This window comes from Manis pentadactyla, chromosome 16, assembly GCF_030020395.1.
Source record: "Manis pentadactyla isolate mManPen7 chromosome 16, mManPen7.hap1, whole genome shotgun sequence".
Lineage (NCBI taxonomy): Eukaryota > Metazoa > Chordata > Mammalia > Pholidota > Manidae > Manis > Manis pentadactyla.
In genome coordinates, this window is record NC_080034.1 from 71,555,899 (window position 1) to 71,578,485 (window position 22,587).

The 22,587-nt window shown below is 37.4% G+C and overlaps 1 protein-coding gene across 1 annotated transcript in view; it reads right to left on the minus strand.

The window, feature by feature from the left end:
• Positions 1 to 22,587, minus strand: part of LOC118910445 (bromodomain adjacent to zinc finger domain protein 2B-like) — a 117,254-nt gene that overhangs the window by 13,330 nt on the left and 81,337 nt on the right. The window contains exons 20-25 of the mRNA XM_057493914.1: positions 18,377 to 18,687; positions 17,854 to 17,989; positions 9,782 to 9,918; positions 9,364 to 9,507; positions 8,981 to 9,078; positions 4,356 to 4,402 (exon numbers count right to left, since the gene is read on the minus strand). Of these exons, the coding sequence (XP_057349897.1) occupies positions 4,356 to 4,402; positions 8,981 to 9,078; positions 9,364 to 9,507; positions 9,782 to 9,918; positions 17,854 to 17,989; positions 18,377 to 18,687 (873 nt within the window). The remainder of the gene's footprint in view (positions 1 to 4,355; positions 4,403 to 8,980; positions 9,079 to 9,363; positions 9,508 to 9,781; positions 9,919 to 17,853; positions 17,990 to 18,376; positions 18,688 to 22,587) is intronic.

Consider the following 22,587-nt stretch of genomic DNA (forward strand, 5'->3'; position numbering starts at 1 on the left):
TCCTTGATGCTGTAGAAAAAAGAAATTAGAGTGTGGATCCTTAGGATCGCCATTACAAAGATCAATGATAGAGAGTGGTATGCTCTGCAGGAAATCAGGTGACTGCAACAAGAAAATGTTCTGCTGAAAATAACAAGTTCTGTGGAACTATACTGCTGAGACAGGGATGGTGGGTGTAGTCAGAATAGGGTGTGGTCCTCTGGGAAAAGCAGGGCAGAAAATTTAGTCAGAGCAATGTAACAATGGGCAAAGAAGTCCCCATTGAAACTCTGTTAAGCGTTATGCAGGAAGGTCAAGGTCACACTAATTCTCGAGCGAAAGATACCTAAGAATACAGACATCTTCAGTGAGATGAGTTAAAGGTCAAAAGGCCAGGAGCAACTTGGCCTGGAGTGTCTGAGTGTTCATAACCCATGACTTCGCTGTCAGCCCTGGCAATCAGACTATGACCGAGCCCACCTTGAGGACAGGGCAGGTGATGCAAGTCCACACCCCTGAGTTTTTATCATGTTCTCAAAAAATCCTCAACTGCCTATAAAACCCCCTAGACAATGCACCACTACGGGCTCTCTTATCCCCTCCTGGTGTGAGCTAGGAGCTCTATTCTCTCTTTATTTCTATATAAAATCCTGTACTTTGCTCTCCTAACTTGAGTGTTTGTGAAGCTCATTCTTCGGCTTCGGGAACAAGAACCCTGGCATCACTGGCATTCCTTTATAATCAAGGTTTCTTCATAACACTTGACTTTTCTTTTCATCTCTAGGCTTGTCATGGTTTATTTAGTGTCTGACTGGCGTTCTAGTAGCAGTGGACATTCCATTTCCTGCAGCTATGACATTAATAAATAAAGCAGTGTTAGAACACCACAAATGAGTTTTTAAAAATCCTCCTGTGCCCATTATTACCTCAGAGTTAAAGTCCCTTCTTTTAAAATTAGACTATGGTTGATATACAATATTATATTGGTTTCAAGTGTATAATGTTAGGCTGGAGGAAGGAAAAACAAGGACATGCAAACAGAACAGAGAGATGACATAGGGGGAGAACAGACCAGATCCCAAGGTCCATGCCTTACATGGAAAGGGGACAGCTCTCCCTGAATTCCATCCTTCTGATGGGCCAACTAAGATGCGGATGTCAGCCCCCTCCCTCTTGGAAGTAACAAAGTTTCTAGTCTATTATGTCACCTTTAGCCAAACATTCCTCTCCACGCCCCATAGGATAGCTTGCCCACTCCTCCCCCTCCTAACCCCTTACAAGCCCCCACCTCCCTGACCAGGTGTGACTTCCCCGGCCTGTCATACCCAGACCGCGGAACATCACCCAGGAGTTGCACTCAAATAAACTACCTGGCCCTTTCTTACCTCTCTTCACCTGCTTATTCCGGCTAAAATTTATCTTACACTTTTAGCACATGCCGAATTTCTTAGGAGTGGAGTGATCCAGTTTCGGAAACTTACTTTCAAATGCTTTGTAAGAGAAAGAGAGAGAGGGTGCGCAAATATGGCAAAATGTGAACAACTGATCAGTCCAGGATGAAGGGTAAATGAGGTGTTCCTTTTTTCTGTAGGTTTGAATTTTTTTTTAATTGGGAAAAACACTTAGGAATAAATGCAACAAAAATACAGTGCCTATATGAACAAATGTATAAAATAATATTTAAGGACATAAAATGCCATTTGAATATCTGAAAAAAGTTGTGAATCATTATAGAAATTAACAGATGTGGAATACTTTTTATCTGCTGTTTGTATTTTAAAAACACCCCCATTTTTACATATTTGGAAGGATGTTAATTTAAATTGTAAAAAGAAAATACAGGAGATTCATTCATTCATTCCTTTATTTTACATTTTCAAACTCATGATACTGGGCCCCAGCAGAGAGTCCCATGCCCACTGGCACCCACTCCTCACTCCCTGAAGGTACTGGGCTGGATAGCAGAGAAGTGGGAGGTGGCAGGGGCATCAGAAGCGAATAACCCATGGTTAACACCCAAAATATATAAAGAACTTACACGCCTCAACACCCGAAAAGCAAATAACCTGATTAACAAATGGGAAGAAGATATGAAGAGACAGCTCTCCAAAGAAGAAATTCAGATGGTCAACAGGCACAGGAAAAGATGCTCCATGTTGCTAATCATCAGGGAAAGGCAAATTAAAACCACAATGAGATATCACCTCACACCAGTAAGGATCATCACCATCCAAAACACAAATAACAACAAATGCTGGTGAGGATGTGGAGAAAGGGGAACCCTCCCACACTGCTGGTGGCAATGTAAACTAGTTCAGCCATTGAGGAAAGCAATATGGAGGTTCCTCAAAAAACTAGAAATAGAAATACCATTTGACCTCGGAATCCCACTCCTTGGAGTTTACACAAAGAATACAACTTCTCAGATTCAAAAAGATATATGCACCCCTATGTTTATCGCAGCACTTTTTACAATAGCCAAGATATGGAAGCAACTTAAGTGTCCATCAGTAGATGAATGGATAAAGAAGAGGTGGCATGTATACTCAATGGAATATTATTCAGCCATAAGAAGAAAACAGGACTATAATTCTCCCTAAATCCAATTTCGGTGGTCCCAGTGACAACAGGTATATAGGGGTGGGGAGAAACAAGAAGGACTCTAAAGTCACCAGCATCCAGAAGTAAGGCCAAGGTCCCTTGTTGGTGCCATGCAGCCTTGGGCTGGTGCATTCTGACCCCTGTAAGTGGATGCAGTTTTAGACATCCTCTCTCCAGCCCTCCAGCAAGGCCATTTGTCCATTCAGCGAAGCAAACCTTGTTACTTTCCAAGCACCTGCTTTTTAAAAATGGCTCTTTAAAAAAAACAAAAACATTACGAAGGTATGATTGATACACAAAAAGCTGTACATATTTCATGTGTACAGCCTGATGAGTTGTAAATCTACATCCATGACCATCACCATAGTCTATGGCATAATGTAGCCATCACTCCAAGTTTCCTCTCCACTCTCCTTTTTATTACCGCTGTGAGGAAATGTTACCTGATATTTAGCTGAATAATCAAAAACTGTCTAATGTAATGTTCACATCCAAATAAACTTCTCTATGTCATTAAGTGGATTAAGAAAATTACAAGCATCAGATATCTTGAACTTAGCCTTGAAAGTTAAGATAAGACTTGATGTCAATAGCAGGGGTCTCTGAGGAAGCTATTGCTTTTGAGACTGTTAAGTACTTAATAACCATTAGCCTTCACTTAGAAAGACAAGAGAGATTTAGCAAACACGTACATACCCTGGTACTAAGTATTTTTAATTGAATCTATACTTATTTTGTATGTTTTCATTTTTTAAAATGTGTTTATAAGTCTGTTTGGTTAGGACAAAAATTTCTAGGTAATATTGAAAGGTTTCGGTTTTCTTATTGTGTCCACCTCAAGACATGGAGGTTTATCACTGGAAATGGTATTTGTTAGATTGCTTGTGGTAGAAAATTATGATGTTCAGGTCAAGCTGTAATCTGTTTGCCACAGAGGTTTGGTCTAATTCCCTAATCATGTAATGACTTGCCTGCTGATTCTCACCTTGCTGATCTCTAATGTGTTAGCTTAAATACCAAAAGACTACATTGACCATTTGTAAGTCTGGGCAAAGGAAATCCCCGGGCAAAATACGCCTAAAAACCAAAATCAGTTAAATGGAGAAATAAAGTTTAAAACCCGTTTATTGCTCACAAACTGCAGTCCCTGGCCGTCTCTCTTCTCTGCTCAAGCAGCCACAACACCCCCCTTCCCTCTCACCTCACAGGTACAGATAAGCCCTCTGTTGCCCAGGTAATCACCCATTGATATGGAGATGAACTTCTCCACCCCAGGAAAGATGCAAATGCACTAAAGCCATACCTCTTTCCACCTCAGACCCCTATTGATATGCAGATATACTAAAGCCAGGCGAGATGTTCTGGAAATGTTACAGCCTCAACACCCAAAGAGCAAATAACCCGATTAAAAAGTGGGCCGAGGATATGAAGAGACAATTCTCCAAAGAAGAAATTCAGATGGCCACCAGGCACATGGAAAGATGCTCCACATCACTAATCATCAGGAGCATGCAAATCCAAACCACAATGAGATACCACCTGACCCTCGTACACTGTGGGTGGGAATGTAAGTTGGTGCAGCCACTAAGGAAAACATTATGGAAGTCCCTCAAAAACTTAAAAAAAGAAAATCCAAAATACCAATTCAAAGAGATATGCACCCCCATGTTCACTGCAGCGTTATTTACAATAGCCAAGATATGGAAGCCACCTAATTATCCATCAGTAGATAATTGGATAAAGAAGATAAATTTACACAAAGGAGGATTACTCACCAATAGAAACGAATGGAACCTTGCCATTTGTGACAACATGGGTGGACCTGAAGGGTAATATGGTAAGTGAAATAAATCAGACACAGACAAATACCATATTTCACTTGTATGTGGAAACTAAAAAAACAATACAAACGTAAAACAAAACAGACTCATAGATAAGGAACAAACTGTTGGTTACCAGTGCAGGGAGCAGTGGGTAGTGGGTGAAACAGGTGACAGGGATTAAGAGGTAACTTCCAGTTACAAAATATACATGTCATGAGGATGTAAGGTTCAGCAGAGGGAATATACTAATATTCTAATAATTGTATGGTGACAGACGGTAACTAGACATTTGGAGGTCACTTTGCAATATATAAAAACATTGAAACATTATGATATACACCCTAAACTATGGGCACACCTTGTTTTATTGCACTTTGCAGATACTGTGGTTTTCACACATGGACGTTTTGGGGCAATCCTGAGTTGAGCAAGTCTATTGGCATTTTTCCAGCAGCATTTGCTCACTTCACGTTTGTGTCACATTTTGGTAATTCTCATCGTATTTCACTTTTAAATTATTATTGTATTTGTTATGGTGACCTGGGATCACAAGTGACTGCAAGGTCAGATGATGGCTAGCATTTTTCAGCAACAATGTATTTTTAAGTTATGTACACAGGCTTTTAGACATAATGCTATTGCACACTTAAGAGACTATAGTGTGAAGGTAACTTTTATATGCACTGGGAAACCAAAAAATCCATTTCACTTTCTTGCTTGAGATGCTTTATTGTGGTGTGGAACTGAACCGGCATTGTCTCTGAGATATGCGTGTCATTGGATACTGCATGCCAATTATACGGAAAAACAGAAAATAAACCTTACGAGGAGCTTTTCTGGGCTGTGTGGCTTAGGATCTCTCAGCAAGTTGCAGTCCAGATGTTGTCTTGGGCTCCAGTTATCTGAACGAACGCTTGACTTGGGCTGAAGGATCCACTTCTAAAATGCCACAGTCACATGGCTTCCAAGTTGGTGCAGTTCTTCGTTCTCCGTAGTTGGTTTCACTGAGAGCCAAGTGATCCAAGAGAACAAGGAAGAGGCAACAGCATATTTTATAACCTAGTCTGGGAATTTACCTGCCATCACTCTGCCATATTATGCCGGTCATCCTGGCTAACCGTGATACAGTGTGGAAAAGGATTACACCAGGGCATGAATACCAGAAGGTGAGAATCATTTGGGACCATTTTGATAACTGGCTTCTACCCATGAGTCCACATATGACATGTATGAGAAGTCATTGCAGTGACAAGGAGCTGCAGAAAACTTAAGTTTGCATTCCTAGAGAAATCTGGATGTTACATGTGATATATCCCTGTGATGGAGTACCTTGCAGCATCAAAGTCATTAACTAGATTTATATATTTTATTCAACTTGAAACAAAAACAGAACGAGGTTTATAGTATAATGCAACTGATAAGTCTAAAAACATTGCATGTACATATATCCTTCACACTATTTTTTTTAATTTTAAGGTTATTGATATACTCATAAAGGTTTCAAATGAAAACAATGTGGTTACTACATTCACTCATATCAAGTCCCCACCCATACCCCAATGCAGTCACTGTCCATTAGGGTAGTAAGATGCCACAGATTCAATATATGCCTTCTTGCTACACTATTTTCCCCGTGACACCCCACACCATGTGTACTAAACATAATACCCCCTCGATCCCCCTCCTCTCTCTCTCCCCACCACCCCGCCCCCACCCCTTTCCCCTCTGGTAACCACTAGTTCCTTCTTGGAGTCTGCTGGTCTTTTGTTCCTTCAGTTTTGCTTCGTTGTTATACTCCACAAATGAGGGAAATCATTTGGTACTGACACTATTTTTTTTTTTTTTGAGAGGGCATCTCTCATTTATTGATCAAATGGTTGTTAACAATAAAATTCTGTATAGGGGACTCAATGCACAATCATTGATTAACCCCAAGCCTAATTCTCAAAAGTCTCCAATCTTCTGAAGCATAACGAACAAGTTCTTACATGGTGAACAAGTTCTTACATAGTGAATAAGTTCTTACATGGTGAACAGTGTGCAAGGGCAGTCATATCACACAAACTTTCAGTTTTCATCACGCATCATGAACTATAAACAATCAAGTCAGATATGATTATTTGATTGATTTTTATACTTCATTTATATGTGAATCCCACATTTCTCCCTTCTTCTTCTTTTTTTAATAAAATGCTGAAGTGGTAGGTAGATGCAAGATAAAGGTGGAAAACACAGTTTAGTGCTGTAAGAGGGCAAATGTAGATGATCAGGTCTGTGCCTATAGACAAAGTATTAATCCAAGCTAGACAAGGGCAACAAAACATCCACGGATGCAGATTTCTCTCAAAACGGGGGGTGAGGTTCTAAGCCTCACCTCTGTTGATCCCCAATTTCTCACCTGATGGCCCCCCGGCGACTGTGCCTGTCTTAGGTTGTTCCTCCCTTGAGGAATCTTACCCGTCTCTGGCTAACCAGTCATCTTCCGGGGCCATACAGGGAAATGTAAAGTTGGTAAGTGAGAGAGAAGAAATATTCCTTGAAAAGGTTAGCTTTTTACTTCTTTACAGATTTATGCCCTGTGACTTCTATGCCCAGCATTTCACTCTACATATTTTTAAAGATACATGTGGCTAAACAAATATATAAAAGGTTGACTGGGAAGACATTAAAGTTATCTATATATGGGGGAAGGAAATTGAAGGGCTCAAGGAAATTAGGGGAATTACCTCAATTGTATATAGTTGAAGTTTTTTAAAAAATGTCTTTTTTTAAGACAGATGCACCCCTATGTTTATCGCAGCACTATTTACAATAGCCAAGAATTGGAAGCAACCTAAATGTCCATCAGAAGATGAATGGATAAAGATGATGTGGTACATATACACAAAGGAATATTATTCAGCCATAAGAAGAAAACAAATCCTACCATTTGCAGTAACATGGATGGAGCAAGAGGGTATTATGCTTAGAGAAATAAGCCAGGCAGAGGAAGACAAGAACCAAACGATTTCACTCATATGTGGAGTATAAGAGCAAAGAAAAACTGAAGGAACAAAACAGCAATAGAATCACAAAACCCATGAACAGACTAACAGAAACCAAAGGGAAAGGGACTGGGGAGGATGGGTGGTGAAACAGAAAGGGGGCCTTACAATAAGCATGTGCAGTGGGGGGGGGCTACGGGAGGGCTGTACAACAGAGAAGACAAGTAGTGATTTTACAGCATCTTACTATGCTGATGGACAGTGACTGTGAAGGGGTGTGTGGGGAAGACTTGGTGAAGGGGGGAGCCTAGTGAACATAATGTTCTTCATGTAACTGTAGATTAGTGATACCAAAAAAAAAAAAGTCTTTTTTTAAAGGTAGAGTTATAAAATGGCCCAAGCAAGCCTAAGAGAGCTTATTGAAGTGAAATTCCTAGTAGATAAGGCTCTACTAGTTTCCCTGTGTTGTATGACAGTCATATTTCTCTGGAAGGAAAATTTTGATTCTCTTAAAATACCTCCCTTAACTTCCAGTTGAAATTGAATTATTTTAACAACACAAACTTCTTTCATTTCTTAAATGGAAATACTTAAGATAAAAATAACGTTGAAAGAAGCCCACAAAGAAAACTTACAATAAGGAGTAAATGATTGATATCAGATTTCCTTGTTGAGGATGTGTTTAATGAGAGGCTAAATGAATAGGATTTTAAATATTTTGAAAAGGTATTGGGGGTGGAAGAAATGGAAAAAGGAGCACAGAGGGGGTGCATAAGGTACCAAAGGCAGATTAGATACCCTCATTTTAAAATGACTGCTTTTACCAAATTTCATTTTGAGGTTGAAACAAGGAAAAGAGATCACTGTGCATTTATGACAACTTAATTCTTCTGAGTTCAAGATATCCCCATACCCACACATAACTTTCACTTGATTTGCACTATGGTTAACAACTAAATAAATATTACTTTATTCTCTACATATTATTTCCAATGGATGATATCCTGGGTTTAACAGTAGAGCACTCATTGGTCATCATTCATTGATTACCACTTGAATGGCAATCGAAATACAAACTTGCGGGTAGGCCCGGGATCTATAATCTACAGAGCAACCAGGACTGAAATGATGACGGTTACGGCGAAGGCCTCGTGCATCCGAATGAAAGTATGCTGTGGATACCTGTAGTTGGGTGGCAGCACAGGCTTAGGAGGACTTTGGTTATTTGAGGAGAACCGTGCCAGGGGCTTGAGGATACACTCACCCTAGGGCACCTCGAGTGCAAGTCAGTCACAGAACAAATGATACCCACACGTACAGTGACAATTACTACTGGACCAACTGCCATTTTCATACCATGCCCACTACTTCCTGCCCAGCTGCTCCTGCTGACTATGTACCACCAGTGATGAAAACACCAGCCCAAAGTAGCCAATATGCACACCAAGCTTTCCTTTATTCAGGGATATTGTATTTGTTTAAAAGAAAATGATCATTCTTGAAAGACTGCTCTGTGTGTGTGTTTAACCACTTTATTTCTTGTTGATGAGACCCGCAGATACCAGACATGTTATTATAAAGCTGCTTACGCACTTTTAATAAAAACGTGTCTTCCATCCCTGAGGCGGAAACGCAGACGACTCCGTGTGCTGCACTCCGGCAGTTCTACAAAAGGCCGTGCATCTTCATGACTGTCCATTTCAGTAAGGGTACAAGAGAAAGTAAAGTTTGAAATCACTATCCATGCTTTAGTTATCTACCTTTAGGAAAAGTTGAGCTTTCATTCTCTTCCAAGTAAAGACAATGCAAATTAATAAACACATGAAAGAATACACTTATAGTACAGAGTGGACATTACATAGGAAAATTCCTATTTACACAAACGGTCATAAAGTCACTTTTAGTATGGTGGAAGGTTTCTAAACAAATACAATGGGATGTTATGAATATATAGGACAGGGGAACAAAAATTATACCTGGAAAGAGTCAGGTCAGAGTGGTCTTGCTTCCTTTTCTTTACAGAATGAAAGCTTTCCTGGTTTGGTAAGTTAGTGAAGGTGTTTTCTTCTATTTTTCTTTTTTTCATGTCTTTATTGAGACGAGTTTGCATTTTAGTAAGGCTTGTACGAGAGAAAATAATGTTTGAAATCAATATCCATGCTTTAGAGTTATCTACCTTTAGTAAAAGTTTAGCTTTCATTCTCTTTCAAAGACAATACAAATTAATTCATAAAAAAAGATGAAAGGATACGTTTACTTATAGTACAGAGTTTACATTACATAGGAAAGTTCCTATTTACACAGTCAAAAAGTCACCTTTAATATGGTGGACGGTCTTTAAACAAATACAGTGGGGTGTTATGAACATATAGGACAGGGGAACAGAAAGAATACCTGCCAAGAGTCGGGTCAGAGTTGTCCTGTTTCAGTTTCTTTCCACGAGTACAGCGTTCTTGTTTTACTCCAGTACCGCAGGTGTTTTCCTCTATTTTCCTTTTTCTGTTTTTGCGGCCCCTTTTCAGTGAACTTGCCTTTAATTAAAAAAATAATATATGAGGTATAAGAAAATAACTTTCTATAGCCCTTCTATTATTTTAAATTATGAAAATCTGACAGAATAAACAAAAAGAATACTCTTTCTCACCCAAAAAGTTGATAGTTTTATTATTTTCAAGAGATCTATGAATTTGATCTCCGATAATACTAGGCTAAAATCTAATGATGCATGAAAACACTAAAGAATTCTTAAAACTCGAAGATGTTGATCTCACTGCACCATGTTTGGTGCTACAGAACTTAGCAGTTTTCCTTTAGACTTTGAACGAATCAAAGATACTATTCTTTTGAATGAACTGAATGTCACTAATGGAAGGAATATAAAGACTATCCTTTAGAGCACAATATAATTAAGAACAAAGGTGAATATACATAGAAATATAGAGAATACTAATAAGAAAGTTGAGGAGGTTATTAAAAAGGTACCCGAAACATGAAATAAGGCTCATGAAGTGTCAAATAGGAGAAAAAGTCTTTTATAAGCGGTCATATCTTCCGGAAACTGTTATTTTTCTCAGAAAAGCATTTGATGTTAAGAAGAGAGTTCCAGAAACTTGTGGTTCCCAGGTGTGAACAAAGCAGTGTTATTAAAGATGAGGAGAAAATTTTAAAAAAAAGATGTTTTTGGGGAAAACAATAAAGAAATAGCATAAAATAGATCATATTTGGAATTTAAGTGTATGAATGCCAGCTATGCTCTGTCAGTAATTAGCTATGGAACTTTGTAAAAAAATATCTGTGAGGCTCTGTTTGCTTATCTGTAGAAGAAGATAAGTCACTCAGTTGGTAAGGTCATTCTAGCTCTGAAAGTATATGGAAAAAAACAAACGAATCCCAATGTGGCCCTTATGCAGTCTAACAATTTGTAGGCAGCACATCGATGTAACAATGAGTACCCAGCCTCCTCCCAACATCCCCCAATTTAGAAATTGGGAAATAAGCATCTATTTTGAGAATTAAAGTTACAATGAATATAATAGATCAAAGAAGAGAAATATGCAAGGTCACTGGTAATATATGGTTTGTGTTTTGATTCTCTACAACAGCGTTTATCCTCTTCTAGAAAATTATTTACTCCTTACTCAGACTGTTAAGAAATCTTGAAATAAAAATCTTAGAATGTGGAGTTAGATATTCAGTCTAGCCCTAATTAAATGTTGCCTATATTCTTGAACTGAACTTGGCGGAAAACATTACTTTAGAGTATTTCGTAACAATTTCCTTGAGGATTTCATGATTCTCTTAGCAACATTTTTTAAAAACTGCTTTTAAGCAATTACAATTATTTGGTACTCTATTGGGATGTTAAATGCATAATTAAGGAGTTATTTTAATGGATTAAAATAAGGCAAACTATAAATCTAACACCTTTCCCATATCATATCAAAGAATCACTACCTCTTGCACTGATGGAAATAATTAAAATGTTTTACTAAGTCTCTTCTCCATTTAGTTTATTAATCTTTACTCAATAAAATCCGATTGAGTTTTCATATTATACTGAGCTTTTAGAACCCCCAAATCATAAAAAAAAGAGAAGAGAATGCTGAATATATAATGAGGAAAATGTCCATTTAATTAAGATTAAGTAAGACTGAATAGTTGTCTTACATAAAAAGAACATTTCATGAACAATGGGCTAACGCTTCTAGTTCCTATTTGAACTAAGATGTTACTTGAGATCATTTTCTAACAATACTCACAGTAAGAAAATGTGAAATTTAAACCACAGAATCCAAAGACTTTTGTTACAAAATGGTAATAAAGTCTCTTTTTGTTTCTTTAATTATTGATACTTGTCAGACTACTTCATTAGATTGTGCACATACACTTTTAAAAACAAGCTTTTATTCAGTTACCTGATTACTTTATTAGACAGAGATATTTCCCTTGCACCCTTTTTACCTTGTTAGAATGCACAGAGGACCTTCAGTATGTCTTGAGCAGGACCTATCAGATTGTACATACCATCGCATATTTGTTTTTGTACATTTATGTATCAGAAGTTGTAAAGCGGTGGCTCACAGACCGTAAACAGCCCACAGCATGTGTTGTTACTATGTTTGGCTCATAATGCTTGTAAAAGTTCTGAATTTGTTGCCAACATTTAACATTTGTGAGGACATGCATAAAGATCCATAATCTTGAAATATTGGCAGATCCTAGAACACTGGACCTACATGTCTACATCACAACAATTGGCAGGAGTTGAGTGATGACTGACACTTAAATGGGGGCATGACTTCCCTGTCTGCCATAGTCTCAACTCTTCTGTGTTATTTGTGTGGCTTTCATAGGCACTGGACTTTGAAACTTCTTGTGTGTGTGTGTCTCTGTGAGTGTGTATAAATACGTATACATACACACATAAGGCTTTTTGATTCTATGTATATATCTTGGCATTAATATGCACATACACACAGGATAAAAATACTTAATCACAATAATGTGTATAGAAATAGCCATTGGAGTACAAGGTATACAGCATAAAAATTTGTAAATAACCATGAATTAACTAGGAAGATATTTCTAAAATTTAACTTTAAAAATCCTTATAAATCAAAATAGAATGTTTATTTTTCATTGCTACAAGAAATATAACATCTAATTCACTACATTTAAAAAACTAAGAAGAGGGAAGAGGCTCAGAAAGCTGTATTTACATAGAAGGGCTGGAATGAGGTTATAGATCTTTACATCTCCTGGTCTATACCCTGAATGAGAGATAGCCAGAATATTATTTAACCAAATTTATCGGAACAGAAATCTCCTATAGCCTACCAGATGATACCCCAGGACTTAAAACCCTAATTTGTTAGTAATTCATAAAGTATTAGAGAAACTTTCTATAGCTTCACTGTGACTAAACTAAAAGATAATTCATGTACAACCAATAAAGGTTATTATTAAACTATAGTTGACTATAGATGACAAAGATGATCACGTAATAAGAAAGCAACTTAGTAAATATGATGCCACGTGAGACCCTCTGCTATTCTGTAAAACAGTCTAAAATACCATACACATTAATATAAATGTGTCACAGAACTTTAAATTCATAAAAATATTTACACTCGTGAACTTATTTGATCTTTACAAACCCCGCCAGGCAGATGCTATCCCACTTTACAGATGATAACCCTGAAGCTAAGAAAGCACTCCAATGCTTATCGATCAAGAAGGTAAGAAAACCAGCACAGGAAACTGAAAAGGAGCAAAGGCAGAAAGAAAACCAAGTATGGTACTAGAAGCCAAGTGAACACAGGGTTGCAAGGAGGGTGTGCTCTGGAACTGATGGGTGGGTCAGGTGAGGCCTAAGCACTGATCCCCAGACTGACGAATGGCCACGATAGGAGCACTTTCAGAGAAGCTGTGAAGGTGAGAATCTGACTAGAAAGAGTCCCAGAGCGACTTGGAGAAGAGAAGTCCGAGAGAATCAGAACAAAGCTGTCCAGCAGGAGTTATTCTGTAAAGGAAAGGAGAGAAATGCGGGAAGTGGATGCAGGAGAAGTGAAGCTAAGGAGAAGAACCCAGGGGAGGACGAGATGCTGATGCAGGTGAAGAGAACAAGGGGGCGGGATCTGAGGCACAACACGGGAACTGGCTTAGGGAGGGGCACTGAGCATGGCACCGAGAGAGGGGTTTTTGTATGAACGCAGTCTGATAATAAGCATATACATTTTAAGTCTCTTGCCAGTCACATTTAAATTAGAAGTGTGAAGGCTCATACCTATTGGTTAAAGCAATATGATAATATAGCAAAAAATGAGTTGGCCGAGTTATAAAGTAAGGAGTAAGAGGTGTAAGGGGCAGCATGAACTGAGGGCCAGACTCTTTACTAGATGTCCCCTCCGTCAGGCACTCTTCTCCCTGTTTACTCGCCTGACCTCATCACTACTGGCAACTACCTTTCCATAAACTCAGTCCCAAACACCCACCTGCCCATTGCCTCTTTTCCTTTCCAGACCATTCCCTTTAGCACTTGAAACTACTGTGCTAAGGGAAGGCAGATACAAAAGGCAAACTATTTTATGATTCCGTTTATATATAATGACCAGCAGAGGGAAATCCGTGGAGCTAGAAGGTAGAGTAGTGGTTGCCAAAGGCTGAGGGAGAAGGGGAGAGTGACAACTAATGGGTACAAGGAAACTTTTTTACGGTCATGAAAATGTTCTGGAGTTAAATAGTGGTGATCATATATAACTGAATATATTAAAAACCACTGAATTGCACACCTAAAAAGTGAATTTTATGTGAATTCTATCTCAAAAAAATCCTCACAAAACTCTGTAACTCTATTTTGATCTGGCCATTAAAAGGTTCAGTTTCCGATCCCTCTTATGTGTGACAAGGGCCGTCATATGTACTGCCATAGACCTAAGATTACAGCTATACCACATGGATACTGCCAGTGTCCTGTATATCTGTATATCCTGGTATAGCTGTAATCTCAGGTCTATGGCAGTACGTATGACAGCCCTTGTCACAGCCATCACAAAGGAGGAGCAGTTCTTCATTATCGCCCTTTCAACAGACCTGGCAGTACTATAAAACATGAAAAATCATTTAAAATCAATACTATTATGAAGAACAGTTATTGGGATATTAAACATACCACAATTCCTAATTCATATTAGTAATCAACATTCTGCTTGCTAACAAATATACAGTAGCCATACACATCTATGTAGCTCTCGTTACACAGATAGGGACCACATGACGGGGTGAGCAGTTTAGTTGGGGTAAGTGCACATTTCAGGTACACTGCAAAGAACAAAGCTAGAGGCTGAATGCCTGTACACACTTTCAAAGCATGTACACATTAACATAGGAAGTAATTAACATGACATTAGAGCCCATAAAGCAATGAATGGCTTTAAATACAGGGTATGTAATTTTTTAATACATTTCATTTTTTCCTTATCTTAGCATCCTCATGATCTCCTGAGAAAGAAATGAGTTAGAGTAATTTTCAAGATCAAAATTAGGAAACTTGTATTAGTATCAGAACTATGTGTAATAAAAGGATATTCCTATATTTTGACTAAAATTGTCCACCCATTTGTGATTGATTAAAAAATCAAACATGTCCAACCCAGGAAACTTGGGAAAATCAACCCAAATCAAACAGATGACACAAATGCAGAAAATGGACCCTACAAAATGATTTCTAAGGGAAAAAAACTTATATAAAAATTAAACCAAATAATTTAAGAAGTCATAGATTTTCCAGAAATAAAAATAAATTTTCTCTCTTGACAAATTTCTAATACCATTAAGAACTTTAAAATCTGTAAAGGCAATGCTTTTTCCCATGCATACATATCCTGTATAACAAGTTTCACAAAGGGAAAGGAGGGAACTTGGACAGTCAAAACTTTCAAGATGCCTTTAAAAAAATGGTAAATACTAACATTATATATTTTGACACTTCGTTTATACTCCGTCACAGTAGAGAATATCCTGCAACCAGTATTTTCAAATAATGAAAAGACTTAAACTATAAGTTATTTATACGAATTGAAAGTTACGTGTTCATAGATTCTTATAAGCAAAATAGCTTAACTATTCAAACTTAACTTCAATACACTAAGTCTTAATCCACAAAGTCTAAATAGTCTTATATAACACAGTATGTACACTAATGATAGCTTAAGAATCTTACCAAAATGGCAAATAGAAAACTATTCAATTTAGTAAATACCTACCAACTATATGAGATACATGTGTCATACTAAAATTGGCATGTGTACTAAGAGCAAAAGCTGCAGTTTAATGTTCCAACAGTTTTACTTTATGACACTTCCTAATACCATACCACTAAATATGGTATTATTTCTCCAAAACTGAGTTACATCATTACACGTTCTATTGTAAAAATACTCACTGCAAAACATTTGGAAGGTTATATTTCAACCCCTCTAACAACAAATTTAATTCATGAATATTGTTTATTGTTTTCTAAATATACTAAAAATACCATGAAGTCTGTTTTACTTCGCACATTTTTCATTTAAAAATAAAATTATTTTCTGACACTTATTAGGAAAGGGTGACAGATAGCAAGCTCATATCACTTTTGAAAAATCACAGTAAAGAGCTCACAATATGTTAGAGCACATGTATTAATATTGGTTTTAATTCCTTTGCTGGTACAGTAAAAAATAGTAGACGTTGCCTACTGTTTAATATGAGCAACAATATGAAGAACACCCTGGACAGAAAATTATCTAGAGGCAAATTATGCCAGCTCCTTCCTGGTAAGGCTGGTGTCTGGCAAATGGGTACTTCTAAAGGCATTGAGCACTTAAACATTCTGCTAGGACTTACGAGGATTATTACGGGCACTGTTACATCTAACTAAAGGTTACAATGCACTCATTCATCCTGACCATGAAACTCTGCCTTCTTTTTAAGGTAGTTTCACAGCAAATACTGGATTATTGAACATTAAAAAGAGAATTATGAGAGATGGTGTTAATGAGAAATGCGTATTAATAATCTGGAAGAGGTTATGAATTTCCAAAAACAGAAAAAATTCTGTAAATTGTAGGAAGAAAGTCTACTACAAATAGGCAGCTTTTGGTACCAGTTTTGTTTTTTGTGTAAAGGTTATAACAAAACTGACCACATTGTGATGATTCTCTTGGTGGATGAGTAAAACAACCATTTAAATTTAATTGTGTTGTAGGAATTCAATATTTTTGGATCATTATAGCCTAGACTCCACCAAACACATTTGTCTAAAGTGACTTTAAAACTGATTTTAATAGTTTTTACAAGAAAAAATTTTACCTGGTAAAAAATGCTACCAGATAAACTGGACACTGTCTTAAAACTCATGGTGAATTCTAGTCTACATGGGGAAAGACCAAAATTTGAGGACATTGTGAAAACTGCAGATTCACTATTCTGTGGACATTTTAGGAAGAACTGAAAAAATACAGAAGAAACCGAATTTATTTCTATAGAATGAATAAGGCCTTCCGTAATATAAGCACAGAGATGAGAATGAAGGAAAGAGTGCTAAATTATTTAAGGCTCACTTCTTTTCTTTGGGGAATGACTATTGTTGAGTAATCTTACTTCCAGTCATTCATGCAGACAAATGTCAAATGTTTGAATGTTAAAGCTAATCTATAATTTAAAAGCAAATGGTAAAGCAATTCACAAAAGTCTACGAATAATAAATATTTCTCTATGTGATAAGAGACAAAAGGGACACAGACATGATTTAACACATATATTTGGTGTCTGGTACAAAACAGGGGTCACTACATGACAGTGACTAACTGGGCTCAAACACAGAAGATGAAAAAAATTTTTGAATTATTAGAGAAAAGACTTAGAAGATCTACTTTTCATGTGAACTGCATCTGATGTCAAATACATGATATTGGTTAAAGTAAGAGCTCTCTGCTTATTTTGTTTATTATCTAAGAATTTCTTAGCATTAAAAAAATTAAAATTGATAAAAACATAAGGAACATTTTAGGGATGCAATGAATGTATACTACAGGTAATGCTAGCAACTGCCATGTTTACAGAAGCAAAAGAATATTTGGATTAACAACTTCAGAATATTTACATTAAAAACTATTATGATTAGATTAACAACATAATTAACTATTATGCTGACTGAACACAGAAGACAACTTCAGTAAATTATAAACAATATCTAAAGGAGGGAGAATCGCGATTAAAGATAAACACATTTGATAGAGTACTTCAAAAAGCTCACAACAAGGAGGAAAGTATCAAACCGTAAAGCATTTAGGAACTAAGAAAACTCAGGTACAGCATACATTATTCTGACAGTAAGAAATGTAGAATTAAGAAAAATCTGGAGGTTGGGAAAAAAACAGGCCAGTGTAAATTAGTTGCAGTATTTCTTAAATAAAAACACTTACAGCTTTCATAATGGATTTTTCCCATGCTATGGATTTCTGTAACTGCTGAATGCACAGAGCCACCTGGGCAGCACTGCGAGCTTCTGATAATGCCCATCGCCACACCCTGAGACCGGGAACAATATCCTCTTCAATTCTGCATTGAAATACAGAAAAATTAAGTAGGTCATGTCCACACTTATGGTTACCGAATCTGAAACAATCATCACACTGAAAGCCAGGTGATGATGAAACATGTAACAGCCGATAAGTATAAGGTTTAAGCAACTAAATTTGATGTAGTGCACAGACTGTGGCTACGTGCCTCAAAGCTTAGTCACAATCAGGTAAATGTAAGATCACTTCGCAGGATTATCAACACACGTAACAAAAGAAAAAACAGTTTTTACAAAGCACCATGCAAATAGCATGATCCATGTGGATCACAGACATACAAGAAGATACATAGATAACAGGCAATAGAAAATAGGCTCCAATTAGCAAAGAAGCACAATAATTTTTCAAGTTAATTTCAATAACCTACCCGTCATCATCACCACTAGTGGATGGTGCAGGAGCAGGGCCAGTAACTGTGCCCACATTATCCAGTTTGATCTGAATGGTGGTACTTAAGGGGCTCTTCAGATACCTCCTTTCAATGTTTCGCTCCAACTCAGACAGCCTGCTTACAGCTATATCTAGGGGGTTGTCGCTCTTCCGCTCTAGTGCATGCGCACTGCTTTCTTCTTCGTCAGTAAATTCTCCATCGTGCACCTTGCACAAGTTAGAAAATGACTTATGTTCAAAATAGACCAAGTCCTCCCTTTCTGATGCCGGTTCTGGACACATCCAACCCTATATATCAAGAGAGTAATGTTAGCATGGTTTCCTCTTAAAATGCCTGACGGGTGAGTTACCTTTACTTAAAATACAGCAGCCGACGCCAACAGAGCTCAAGGATCATTACTACAAGTTTTTACCTTGTGTTTCCTAATGCTAGGTAAAAATAAGGAAGAAAATTATTAGAAAGTTGTAAGAGAAGTTTGAAGAAGAAAATTTAACAACTTTTGGTGTTATGAGAGGTAGAGTGGAGATCAGCCAAGTATTCCGAGGGACTTCACACCAACTGCTGGTTCTCTCACGGGCCCACTTTAAATGGGAATCTCTCGACAGCAGGGACTTTGTGCCTCCTGTTCATTTTCATTCCTTCCGCCACTCCTCCTGCGCAGGCCCTTGCACTGCCCATCCTGGCCTCAGGAGCTCTGCAGAAGCTGCTACATTTGCCCGCAGAGCTTTTCCCCTCTCCTCTGCCCCTAGTTACTGACTCCACTCATCCTGTGGCCCTCACGTGAGAATTTATTTCTTCAGGGAACCCTTCCCTGACCTCTTTTAGGAGGGAAGCCTCCCTCTTACAGACTCTCACAGAACCATGTGATATTCCATACCTGTGGCAGTCACAATCTGATACTGCTGTGATTATTTAATTAATATCTTTCTACTTCTAAATTCCCTGAGGGCACGGACCATGTCTACTTTTACTCATTTCATCTCCAGCAGTGGGAAGGCAAATATTAGACACTCAAAATATACGTTGATTGAATAAATGAATGTCTTATAATTCAGCTTGCTTACAATGATCCTTTAGCTCAAAACCCTTCAGAGTTCCTAATGTTCAGTAAAGTCCAGTTTTACCATGACATTCAAGTACCTCAATCTCCCTCTTTCGCTCATCTTCCCATTCAGGCATCCTACACTGCAATCAAATTCCATGACTTGCCACACACCCCAAACATGTCCTGAGCTTCCTGATCCTGGTGCTCTGCCCAGTTATTAACTCTTCCTAGTAGCACTCCTTGTTCTCTGTCAAAAGCTTCTCCATCTTCTCAAGTTCCATCTGGACTTCTACAGGCAATCTTCCTTGATCTTTCCCCTATGTTCACCACAATCAGTGTATTCCTGTCCTAAATTCATGAATCACTTTCTACATCTTCACAATCCGTTACTAGATTCTGCAGGGCTGTATACACGTATTGTTGCCCTATTGTACGGAATGCTTTCTGAGGGCAGAAACCACATTTTATTCAATTTTGTGGTGTCCACTCTGATGTACAATAGGTACTTTGTAAAAGCATATTAAGTAAAAAGTAGAATGAACATGATCCTTTTTATTAAATCTCTTTAGAGAGAATTATTTTTCTTATATATCAGAATTCTTCCTCTTTACCTCAAGAGAATATTCATTATTAGAAAGTATGGATGAATTTATAAAAGGTACATACAAAACATTACTGCATCATATATGCCATAACAAATGAACCTCAGTCCCGTATTTTGAAAGGGATCTGAAATTGCTAAATCAAGGGAATCCTATAAATGTAACACATCTTGACTTTTGCAAGCAAAAGACAAGAAAATGAGGACTGGATTAGATTTTGAGAAGGTGGATGGTTGAAAATTGTCTGCAAAGCCCTGTGACAGACACAGCTTGCCACCTCAGAAAAGGTCCTCACTGCCACTGTCAAAGGGCTCTCTCTTATTTGGCTTGTCATGTTAATATACTTGTGAACAGCTCGGTTCAACTATTAAATATGCAGGTGACTTAAACTAGGAAGGAAGTTTAATATTCTGTATGACAGGACTGTGATAAAAATAGTTTCATATGCTGAAAAATATACCCAAATGAAATTAATAAAAATAGAGCAATGATAAATGTAAATTGCAGCTTTGAAGTTTAAGCAACCAATCAAAGAAATATTGGATGTGATACAACACACTTAAAAGCACAATGAAAGATGCAGAAGGATTTTTTTCTAATAATGCATACTCAGTTTAGCAACGGTATGGTTTGGATGTTAAAAAGCTAGTACAAATTGGCATGAAGAGAAGTATAGTGCCAGTTTAAAGGAAGTAAAAGTCCCATGAACACATTAGGCATCTCTGTGTATAGTGAGTGGTACATTTTAAGAATATAGACACTGCCGTTTAATCAGAAGAGAATCGTGCGCCTGGAAACCATTTCACTGGACCGATGGCTGAAGGAATTAATCAGCTTATAAAAGAGAAAACTGAAAGAGAGACACAGGAACTGTGTTTACAGGAGCTAGTGGACTAATTCGGCTTTCTACAGAATCAGGACTAGATTCTTGCAGATTTTCCTACAATATAAAACAGAATTTCCGTATTATCAGCAATATTGAAAATAGAAATGAATGCATCTAAGTAGTACCATGGCCACCTGCTTAATGTGTCTTCACAATGGCTAGTTCCCAGGGCTGACCACATAAATATTTTGTTTTCAGGAAAAAAAATCATTAAATCTTTTATAGATGGTAAAATGTTTTGTGATTATTTCCATCACTTGTTTAAGATTCCTCAAGACTAATATAATTACCATTCATTTCTTTAAAAAGTCCATAATAACCCCATAATACTGTATTAATAGGATGTTAGAGCATCTCACTTAAAAAACCAATTTCATTTATCTTAGCTGGTGAGAACATGGGCAAGAACATCTAAGCAGTCGGTAATGTGATAAGGTCAATAAACCAAGATCTCAGTATGTCGCCAGGAAAACGTTAGGCCCACGCTCTGACTTTACATACAATTTCAAAATGCTGATGATATGCTTTCCCAACCAACGGGCATCTAGAACCGGTGAATTAAAACCAGAGGGGGATGGTCATGGGAGGAAAACAGGGAGAGTAGAACCAACCAAACTCAAACCAGCAAGTAGTAACAACCAACCATGAGAGATGACGAAGACAGACTATGGAAAGCAGATGTAGTCGTTTAAAAGGTAAAGCACACTAGGGCCTTTTAAATTACTGTAGGGGCAAAACCTCTTCACAGTCCCTGAGGGAATCATTACCCAATAATTGGTCTTCATACTGATGATCCGGTGTCACCAAGAGAATTTAAATCAAACTCACTATTCTCAATTTAAAAAGGCAGGGGAACGGTAACCTAAGCGATCCAACACACATGTTAAAAAATGATGGCACTAAATAGAATAATTTTCATTTCTCCAGAAAATTAACTTGTGTAGAAGAAAGAGTTCATTTGTTGAAGATGCCAGATAAGTGAGGCATTTTTATATTGTATTATAATACCAGGAGGAGGATACATATAGTTGGCTAGCACAATTTCAGTAAATGATAAATTTTTGTTTCCCTAAGTGGGTAACTATGTCTGTGGTGAAAAAAGGGACATTTTTTTGTTAGCTCTGGAAAAATGACATTTTTTGAGATGAGATCCTCCAAAGTTTCTGCATGCCAGTAGTAAAGTAATTAATGCAGCTAATTTGTAATCATTGGTAGGACAGTATCATGGCGTAAGTCTCACATTCTGAGAGAAATATGAAATATTCAATCAAATTACACAGAAACGACATTTTCTAAGCCTTTTCAAGTGTCTCTCTCATGCTTATTCATCATCCATCCATTTATTCTCAGAGACATCACATTATCAATTGAGAAGAGACATTTATATTCCTTTTAAAACCAAAAATTTTTGCACAAAGGTGAAGCTTTTCTTTTGTTGTCCTTTCAGTTTCAATCATGGCTGTGACATGGTAATGCCCAGTCAACAAATAATTAAAACGTTACATATATACATAGGATGTGAGTATGTGTACCACAACATAATGTTTTTAAATTAGCAATTTTAAATCATATAGAGTGAAAGTTCAACATATAACATGGCTATATAATGTGGCTTGCATACAAGACAATTACCAGGCACATATGAAACATTGCA